This window comes from Cibotium barometz, chromosome 9 (assembly GCF_041138505.1).
Source record: "Cibotium barometz isolate CiBa-2024 chromosome 9, ASM4113850v1, whole genome shotgun sequence".
Taxonomy (NCBI): domain Eukaryota; kingdom Viridiplantae; phylum Streptophyta; class Polypodiopsida; order Cyatheales; family Cibotiaceae; genus Cibotium; species Cibotium barometz.
The window spans coordinates 24,556,899-24,567,524 of NC_141054.1; the positions used below are offsets into that span (position 1 = coordinate 24,556,899).

Genomic DNA, 10,626 nt, shown 5'->3' on the forward strand with positions numbered 1-10,626 from the left:
CAATCATTTGATCAAATTTTTTTCATGTGTCTCAATTTATGATACTAGAAACATCAAGGCAAGGATACATTGAGTCACTCTAGATTCTATTATTACCATTTTGACCCTTCAATGGCATGAATTAAGTGTGTGAGCTTTGGAGCTATAATCCAGTGTGGCTATTCACATCACTATCTTACGCCATGAAACCATTCACGTTTCCTTTTAAATTTTGTTTCTCAAGCTTGAAGATGGTATAGAGTGAAGGATCAATGTTTTATGAAATCGGCCTAAAGCATGATGTGATGCCGATGGCCTACCAAGAGATGCTCCTAAGAGAAAAAAAAACATATAAGAAAACTAGCATGAGACAATGTGTTTTTGAGATTAGTGCTTCTAAGGGAGACAGTTGATGATGGTAATAACCATGCTCATCTTAGCTTATTTAACTTTTTTCACAAATAAAATTGTTTTAAAAAGAAAATCTCATATAAGAATGTTACTGGTGTGCTTGTGGTGTTTACATACCTAATAGATTTTCCATGTGTTTAAGAGATTAGGAAACTTCTTTGAGTGAACCTCACAAGAATTCTTCTCACTAGAAATAGTAACTTTGAACAAACATATACTACTATATTTATCTAGTTATAACTATTTTTGAAAAGCTATAACGAGGCATCTTTTCTTCTTCCACGAACTTGCAAATTAACTTTGAACAAACATATACTACTATATTTATCTAATTATAACTATTTTTGAAAAGCTATAAGGAGGAAGGAGGCATCTTTCCTTCTTCCACAAACTTGCAAATTTTCCCAAAATTAATAGGATAAAGAGAAACCATGTTTTGGAGAGAGAGAGAGAGAGAGGGAGAGAGAGAGAGAGAGAGAGAGAGAGAGGGAGAGAGAACTATTAACCTCTAAAAAAGACCACAAAGGACAAAGTAAGTTCATGAAAACACACCCATCATATGAAGTGGCATGACAAAAAAGTATATAAATCTGACAACTACATATCACTTAGTAATTGAGAAAAAATATAAGAAGGCAAACCATAAGATTACAATCTATCGAGAATAGGGGGTGAAACATGATTATAAATGTGCATAGCCTCACTTTGAGTCCTAGATGATATGGGAGTTTACCTCCTAGATATACCTATCAATTGAAGGATTGAGCCCCTTCAAGATTTGGTACACCATGGATATTGACCGTTGCTTGTCACTACTTATTAGTGGATGGATGCTTGGTTTTTGTCTTCAAACGTATGGTGACTATCACCCGAACTACACCACCTCTCCAAATCTATCCTTGTCGTGGCTTTAGAGCTTTTATGAAAATAAGTTTTTAAGATGAAATCCCTAGTAAGGGGGAGTTTGCCAAGACCTACATGGTAATACTCCCAATAATAGAATGCATTTTAACCTTTCGAAGGTGAAAGTGCACATCATTCAATACAAACATGCCTATGTGGCTCGCACTAATTGATTGAAACCGTGTTCTTCTTTTGGTAATCTATTGCACCTACACTGCCCCCTTCCTTGTCCTACTTCAGGCTTCTTAAGGAAAAATTGATATATAAATGTTTTTTTCTATATAATTGTGATTATGTTTATGTTAAAAAATCAAACTTTTTTGGAGGTCATTTTGACCTTCATTGGGGGTAATCTAAAGGCCGTCACAGTACTACGGGGTTTTCCCCTAACCAATGCATGTGGAAATGATAATGGAGCATGGTGTTTGGTTTATTGCCCAAGAGTAAAATTGCATGTACAACTTCCACTCATGGTTTTGATTTATATTTTGAAAGCATAAGATGTTGATTGTCTATGGTTGATGAAGCGTCTCTCTAGGAGTCAATCTCTATTGGGTACATCTCTAGGAGGAAGAGGCCCATGCATCTCTAATCTAAATGCATGAAATGTGTTAGAGATTTGAAAATCTCTTGAAACTAGCCATGCCATTTACTTCAATTTTCATAGGAGAGAGGTCACCTTAAAAGATAGTGCATCATTGCCTCGATCTCCCCTATCTTGCATAATTGGCAAAAATTGTGAGAGTTCTCTGATTGGGGATTCCCATATAGTAGTGTTTCTCATCTTAAATGATTAGACTTTGGTTTGGCCATGGCAACCCTCACCCCATTTGGTAGATGCCTTTGTGTGTGTGTGAGAGAGAGATAGATAGAGAGAGAGAGAGAGAGAGGGAGAGGGAGGAAGGAGTTCTTTTCCTTCATAGGTGAGTCACATATGATCCACATGACGGCATCGAGGTGCATGGACTGAGAGAAGAAAGAAAGATATATTAACGTCTCCTAAAGGCCGAAATGACCCATGAGACCAAAACAAGGTACAACTGATGATGGTCTCATCATAACAAATCTGAAAGAAAGAATGAAAATAGTAACATCTTAAGAGAGCTAAGAGCTGAAAGCTGAACCGCTGAATCGTTGCGGTAAACTTCTCCGGTGGCGGGCAATGATGGCTCAAATCTGTCGATGGTGAGGGAGTCGTGGACGAGATCCTCGTGGTCGTGAGCGTCTTGCTCTACAGATTGCAATGGCTCTGTCCAAGGTGACTCCTCTACGAGAGAGAGAGAGAGAGAGAGAGAGAGAGAGAGAGAGAGAGAGAGAGAGAAAGGAATGAGTCATTTATTCATAGCCGAGCCACTCCGATCCATACGACGACACCGAAGTTGATATATGGAAATATCATGTCCTACATGCACACCCATGGCCACCAGCTAAACCCCTTATGAAGGTTTTTAAATGTCCCTCATCAACCCACAATGACAATGCAACTACATTACATATTGCTGACTGCTTACTATCTATGGGCCCTCTCCCAACCTGTATATCTATATTTTAGGTACTGGAGTGTAATCAAGAGCAGCGAAAAGGAGTGTGAAAAAGCTGTCTTTGGCGTCCTTGAAATTTGCACAACAAAGAAGATGGAAGAAGGAGCTGGAGACGAGACAGTGAAAAGTTTTAGCAGAGGGCTAGAAGAAGCTGGTCTCTCTGTGTGTTGATGGATTTCTGCAGCAGCAGAAGCTTTCATGGTGCCAGCAATCAAGGCCACTTTTCTCACGAAGTGCTCACTAGGGTTTCTTTGACAGGCAAGCTCCCTTTTCTGTCGCAAGGTTTTTGTGATCACGCATTAGGGTTTGCATTTCTCTGATTGAGCAGAGAGTGGAGTTGGGTCTTTGCAGAAGTAGGGAAATTTTTTCCTTTAAATGCATCTCAGGGTCTCTTTGACAGGCAAGCTCAGCTAAGAAAGTAGGGTTCACAGTGTTCTGATTGCAAAAGTCAGTAGCAAATGGGCCTTTTCAAAAGCTTTATCGGTGCCAAAGAACAGGGGCAAAGTTTTTCTCGCAAAATGCAGGGTTTCTCTGACAGGTAAGGTCCGCCAAGCAGATTAGCGTTAAACAGAGGCTGGAACTGGGGCTTTACAGAAGCTTTCATCGTGCTGGTGTTTCTCTCAACGTCCACTGTAGGGTTTTTGTGAAAGATCAGCTGAGAAATTAGGGTGTACATTGCTCTCATTGGGCAGAGAGTGGGATTTAGTCGCCTGAGAGTGGATCTGTCTGCTGTTTTTATCTGATTTGAGTTCAGAAGTCAGGGTTCACAGTGATTGGTGGAATTTAGGCAGTTTCAAAGTTGTGATTTGGGCACCCAAGAGAGTGGATCTGTGAGCTGGTTTTGCCCTAGTTGTTTATCTCACCACATTGTCCCTAATCAGAGATGGGCAGCATAAGGGTACTCTCACACCAGCTCAGCAATGGGCTGTATGTGTCCGGGGCTCCTGACCAGTACAAGGAGAGGGCACCCACCATGACCTCCACTGCAATGCCATACACAGGGGGAGACATCAAGAAATCTGGAGAGCTTGGCAAGATGTTTGACATCAGTGTGGAGACCCCTAAGACAAAGAAATCCGGGCCAATCAACACCACCCTGGCTCCTCCCACATCATCATCATCATCAGCATCAGTAAGAGCAGGCTCATTCCGGGCCTCTTCTTCCTCCAACTCAGGGCCCCTCAACCCGCCTCCCCCACAGATCACGCACTTGGGCTCCTTCAGTCGCCCCAACTCACACTCCGACCCTCTCTCCAAAATGGGTGAACCTGGCCATACCCGAGGACCCAATTTGAAAACGTCTGGGCCTCTCTCCCGACAAAACTCTGGTCCCCTTACCCCGAATCTCCCTGCTACTGGCCTCATAACATCTGGCCCTGTCTCATCCGGCCCTGCATCACGGAACCATTCAGGCCAGTGTTTCATCGTAGAGAATTTGCAAATTTGTGTTTTGAACCTGCAAGATTTTGATCATAGTCTCATTCCTAACATTTGGATTTTTGAATGCTATTCAGGCCCCCTTGAGAGCAATTCTTTCCCCAGAAATTACAGCAATCAGGCCAATAAAAACCCCAGCAATCAAGCCATCAACAATCTTCCCCTTGATCAAAGTTATTCTATCATCAGAAATCTCCCCCGAGTTATCTTATGGACTGTGGTACCCCTTTTTGTCATCGGCTTCATTGCCGGGGGTTTCATACTGGGGGCTGTTCAGAATGCAATTCTGCTCATCATAGTGGTATGCCTGTTTGGTGCTGTATTGTTACTGCTGACATGGAACACATGTATGGGAAGAAGGGTGGTCACGGGGTTTGTGGCTAGATATCCGGATTTCGGATTGGGTGATGCCAAGGATGGCCAATATGTGAAGATTACTGGAGTGAGTTGCCTACCTTAATCTTACTAAAAAAACTGTAAAGTTGGAGATTTTTGTTGCCGTGCACATGGAAACATTTTGATGATCTGGATTACACTTGCATTCACAAATTTCAGCTTGGCTGCTGGTGTCCGGTTCTCATGTGGGTGCTATGTCTCTGAAATACAGAGCTAGACTGGCAACACTGAAGAGGTTGGACTAATGCTAATAAGTGGCTACTAATAATTTACTAATGAATGGGCTAGTGTAAAGCGACTTCAAAGTTAAGGACACTCTCACCTAGTATAACATCTACATAACCGAGGAATAGTCTCATTAATGGGGACTCTTACATCTGGGTCCTGGTTTAATGGGTCAACCGGGGCTTCGAGATTTCAGTCATGGTGTTTTGGCTGGGGGTTGCTCCACAGGGGACTCGGGAGTCGGGAGCTATGGCCTCGTGGTGAGCTAGGTCACTCCACAAATGTTCACGAACTAGCTATTGATTGAGTATTGCAGGCTAAAGCTGGTTGAGAGACCATCATTAATACTTTCTTGATTTAGGTCAGAAATCCTAACCCCTGAGTGTATGTTTCTGTGGGTGACCTGCTTTTGCCATCTTGCATAGATGATGTCACTGCTCCACCCTGTCTGCTGATTCCTTCTTATGACTCCTCAGGTCTGGCTGATCTTTGTCTGGGTCCTTTTCTTCTTCCTTGCATGCCCACCAGCTCTTGTGCCTTTTACTGTACCCTTGTGCATTTCCACATAAATGTTTATAGCCTCGTTCCTTCGCAATATCAGGTCTCACGAGTAGAGCTTTTTCAGTGTTTGCTCTTAATCTAGCCCATAGCACCAGAATACAACAGTGGCTAACCCAGATTAGTTCATGGCTTTCTATTGCAATAGGAATTAGCAACTGAGAGAGGAGTACAGAAGGTTTTCTTGCCATGCCCATACTCCCGCTCTTTCAGCCTGGTAACCAGTTTAGTCCTTCACAAGTTTGGAGTAATTACTTCCCAAGTTTATAGATATTCTTGTCTTTGTAACAGTGAAAATGCTTTGATTTCTCGATTTAGAAATCTAATTCCTGGACTGCTTCACAAAGTCTTTATTTTTCACACCTGTGCACGGCTTATGCATTACATGTTCAGAGATAATTTTGTTTAGTGTTTTTATTCAGTTTACTCATTCTGTTCCATTTTCCCAAATATTTGCTTTTTGTGTTAGATTTTGATTTTATTTCTTAGTGAACAGTGAGCACCAGGTCCTAGCTGAGCAGAAGGGGATGCCACAAGCATCATTCCTAGCATGGATGCAGATGTCAATAGGGTGTGCATCACCGTAGTGTTGGTCATTTGTGAGCCAGCCCTTTTGTACGTAAATGCACAGATGCCTAGAGTGATTGTGAGGATTAGGGATGCACTTGGGTAGATTAGGATGGGCTCACAAACAGGCATCAGACACAGCCAGGTTGTTGGCTGTGGAAAGCTAGCCACGGGGGAGTTCCCTTGGTCAGGCACCTGTGAGCTTTCACAAACAGATGCCCATCCATATGGCAGGAGAGTATGGGGGTGTGTGCCCTGGACATCTTGTCCGCAGCAAACACCAACCCAGCAGAAAAAACTTGCCACCCTGCAGGATCTTTTGTAACCCTGTCTTAGACCTTGTGATGAGAATGCTGCTATTCTACCAGCATTGAGCAGGCTGAAGATGTCACCTGCAGAAGCAACATCCCCGGATTTCTGTGTGGGTTGTTTGCTCCCCTTGTGAATGGTCAGGCGCCCAGAGGTTAGTGCTGGGCCAGTCACAAATCCTGTCCTCCTCACAAACAGCCTTAGCGGGCACGCCTTCAAAGGTGTGTAAGTCCATGAAGCACTGGCTAATGGAGAGCAGAATTCGACAGCAGAGGAGTAGCAGGTCCTGGCATGGACTAGATTTGGGGCAGGTTTTGGATATCCCTACAACAGCCCAGGACAAGGGTTGGGCACGCGGAAAGGCCTCAGATGCATGTGCTATGATTACTGATGCCTTGTACAGGGTAGATCAGGGCACTTTTAAGTTTTTGTCCTGCTTCTGAATGTTTTTCCATCAGTTGCAATAATTGGGACATCTGCTGAGCTTGTTGCTGGACCTGCGTACAGAACAGTTGTTGCATCTGCTGCTGTAGGTTTTGATGCACCTGCATTATCATGTGCTGCATCATCCTGGTCTCTGGAGATAATGCAAGGAATGATGGCAATGCTGGGTCTGAGTTTCTGGGGGTTCTGTGCACAGGTGAATGCAAGAACCTTGCCAGAATGGAAGAATCTAATGTACTCTTCCTCTTCTGCTTCTCTGCTGCATCTCAGGGGGGTTCTGGGGGGACAAAATCTGTGTGCAAGGCTGCTGTGGAGGCTGGAATGCTGAAAGTGTCAGCAGACTGTCCTTTTTGTAGGCAAGGAACCTCCCCTTTGTCCCCCTGCTTAAATCTAGAGCACTTTGCCTGGTCCTGGGGCTGTTTTGGCTGCCTGTCTGCACATGGTTGGCAGCTCTTATTTTCAACCTTTTTGGGCTCCTCTATTATCTTCTCTGCCCAGCATTCTCATGCGCCATTCATAATTCAGCTGCCCATTCTTTGTTAAATTCTGCTCCAATTGTGAACACTCAGTTGAGCTATTTGTTGCTGATTTGTTTTTTATAGACAGGTGGGCCTTATCATGCAAAGACATCAAGGTGTGCCACGACCTTTTCATGACCTTGAGACTCTCATGGCTGAGGCAGATGAGCAGATCCAACAGATGCTGCATCTCTCTCTCTCTCTCTCTCTCTCTCTGTGGAGTGCTGGTGTAGCGGTTTTCCTAATCCTAGAGGTCGTGGGTTCATGTTCCATCGCCTGCACTTTAACACTGGCATATGGATCATATTAGTCTGCTGGCTTTGGCTATTGTGTCTGAAGACTCATCTCTCTCTCTCTCTCTCTCTCTCTCTCTCTCAGAGGCTGCAGGATATTTGCTGATTGCTGACAGGCTTCACCTTGATGCATTAATCAGATGGATTCCTAGACGCTGATTTATGTGGGCTGGCGAATGCATCAAGATGGATTCCTAGACACTGATATATGTGGGCTGGCGCATTTGTTCCAGGCCTGGCTGGTTGCTGGCGCTAACGGAATTCCTTGTTCTTTGGTATGACCAGACCACGTGCCCATTGCTAAACATTGGGTGCCAACCTTTTGGGCTGAGCATGGTTTTCTCTGGATGCTTAAGCAGTTGCCCAAATTTGGGCGTTGTGTGCTTGCTGTTGGTTACAAGCTATGCTGATTTGGGCATGTTTGAGAGAGAGAGAGAGAGAGAGAGAGAGAGAGAGAGAGCATGCGCACATGAGCGAGGGTGCATGCAAATTGTGAGCATAGAAGATTCTTATGTCGTTTTTTCATCCTTGAAAAGTAAGCTGTCTTGGCATTGCTGCTGTGAAAACTGCCCCTTTGGCTTCAGTTCCTGATGCCCATTTTATCAGGTGTGAAATCAGTTTTCTACTATGGTAGAAGGTAGGCATCGCTTGGCCTGCCCTGAGGATAATTTATTTTCAATGACTTAACATAAGAGTGAAATCTCGTCTGTGCCCATTTTGTTTCAGATCGTGACTTGCGGGAGCGTGCCTCTTGAGTCATCGTATCAGAGAGTGAGTAGGTGCGTCTACACATCATGTGGACTCTATGAGTATAGAAATTTCAAGGCAAAACCTGCAAGACCAAAACATAAGATTTTCACGTGGGGTTTGAGATACATGGAGGTCAGTAAAGTGCTATACTCTTGTCCATGCTGCTTTTTAACAAATTTGTATAAGCTATGCATGTATGTATGTATGCATCCGTCCGTGCATGCAGCATCCATGGATGTATGTCTGCTTGTATGTGTGTGCATGTGTGTGTGTGTGTGTTTTCTCTAGAGATGTGTTACATAGTATTGTCGTGGTTGCAGCGCCGAGTAGTTGATTTCTACATATCGGACTACAAGTCAGGGCTAAGAGCCTTGGTTAAAGTAGGCTATGGTGCAACTGTAACACCCTACGTGGAGGATAATACCATTGTGGACGTGACTAAGAAGGATAGAGAGTTTTCATCAAACTTCTTGCGGTGGCTATCTGAGCGTAATCTATCTAGTGATGACCGTGTAATGAGACTGAAGGAAGGGTATGTTGTGGCCATTTTCCATGGCCAAAATGTAGTGTCATTCTCTCTTAAACTGTCCTATTTAAAGATTAAGAAGTGGGTATTGTGTCGATGGCAGGTATATCAAGGAAGGAAGCATGGTTACTGTAATGGGGGTGGTTCAAAGGACCGATAATGTGTTGATGATTGTGCCGCCATCTGACCCTGTCTCTACAAGCTGCCAGTGGAGAAGGCTTTTTTTACCTGCTAATCTATGTGGGATAGTATTGATATGCCAAGATAACTCGAAAGATGATGTGATACCAGTCTAATATGAATTCCAATGTTGTGCTGTGGGATTTTTTTTAAAAACATAGCAGCATTAGAGCTGGCACTATTTTGAATAATTCCCTTCATCTTCTCAAAAGCGTGTGTTAGTTCTCCAGCAGCTTCTTTCCCACTTGCCAGGCATGTATATCGTGTTGCCATTGTGTACCTACCTCACATATAAGGTGACACCAACCGTAACATGATAGACTCCAAGCTTTTGCAGCTATTGTGTGAAACCTTAACAGCTTGCTTCTTGCCATCTTGGTGCTTTTGATGGAAAGCTCTACACTGCACACAGAGAGTGTTTTCAGCTAGACATTGACAAGCAGCAAGGTTTCTGGTTCAGTTTTTTTGAAAGGATTTTGAAGCTACTATGGAGCGGAATGCCGCAATTCTAATACCATCCTTTTTGACGTGTTCTGGCATTCAATAGCAGAGAAGACCAGTTTGCCTCTAACTAGGCTGTATGATAACTGGACATATATGGCAGCCCTAGAAAGGCTAGCAGCATGTAAGCATGGGATGCTTATGGCGCCTGTTTGGTGTACATACATTTACTAATGAGAGGATTTGTAGTATCAAACGTTTTATTGGTGATATTGAGGCTGTTCTTTTGCCACCTCATGTTAATATACTTGCAAGTTGTAACTCGTGTACTTGATGGTTGGCAAATTCTGTGATGTCCATTGTTTCGAAAGCCTGTGTGTCAGCCTCGCGTGCACACACACACACATGTACATATGTGTATGTACACTCATTACTGCTCATCAGCTATGCACAAAGTTTCTCCAGTCTTTTGACTTTCAAAAGTCTTCAGATGAGTGGATGTGTAGGCCAATCTCACATGGACTGATAACCTGGCTAATATTCTCTTGAATTCATATATATGTATAGAGAGAGAGAGAGAGATAGATAGATATGTATGTATGTATGTACTCATGTACTGCTCAAAGATTCTCCAGTCTTTTCAAAGTCTTCAGATGAGTGGATGTGTAGGCCAATCTCACATGGACTGATTTTCCAATTAGCATAACTTAGCTAATATTCTCTTGAATTTCACATGGGTGCTGAACTTGCCTGCAGATAGTAATGGGGGAATGTGGGTTGGGGAGAGGGGGGCTTTGGCCACCAAAAGTTAGATGCCCTTCATAGTAAAAACACCACTTCACAAGGAGTGCTGCCTCTTGATGAACTCTGTAGATCACTTTGTGGGACACATGAATGAGGCCTAAACCTATGTTTCAAACAAGAAGATTTGTTTTACTTTGACTGATGTTTAACTTAAGTGGCATTGTAGTGTTTGCAGCATACAATAGCTTTGACTGACTAAAAAGTTCAAGTTGTCATTCTTGAATTATATTCTTGGTTGTTTTTATCTTTCGACACATCACACTCATTGAATCAATGACACATGGTTAGGCCAATGACATCACTGCTTATTACACACATAAAAAGCGGCTATAAGAGGTTCACAC

General features: G+C 43.2%; 1 protein-coding gene across 1 annotated transcript; it reads left to right on the forward strand.

The window, feature by feature from the left end:
- Positions 1-2,727: 2,727 nt before the first annotated feature.
- Positions 2,728-9,807, forward strand: LOC147635359 (protein SHOU4-like). Its single transcript, XM_086802603.1, has 5 exons — positions 2,728-4,246; positions 4,349-4,713; positions 8,308-8,463; positions 8,652-8,863; positions 8,961-9,807. The coding sequence occupies exons 1-5, from the start codon at positions 3,718-3,720 to the stop codon at positions 9,151-9,153; spliced, it is 1,455 nt and encodes a 484-aa protein (XP_086658729.1). The 5' UTR covers positions 2,728-3,717; the 3' UTR covers positions 9,154-9,807.
- Positions 9,808-10,626: the final 819 nt, after the last annotated feature.

Bases quoted from the DNA above. Each gene is read 5' to 3' on its own strand.
- LOC147635359 (XM_086802603.1), top strand. From the start codon at position 3,718: ATGGGCAGCATAAGGGTACTCTCACACCAGCTCAGCAATGGGCTGTAT. The intron at 4,714-8,307 runs GTGAGTTGCCTA...ATTTTGTTTCAG, and splicing joins AATATGTGAAGATTACTGGA to ATCGTGACTTGCGGGAGCGT. The intron at 8,464-8,651 runs GTCAGTAAAGTG...TCGTGGTTGCAG, and splicing joins GGGGTTTGAGATACATGGAG to CGCCGAGTAGTTGATTTCTA.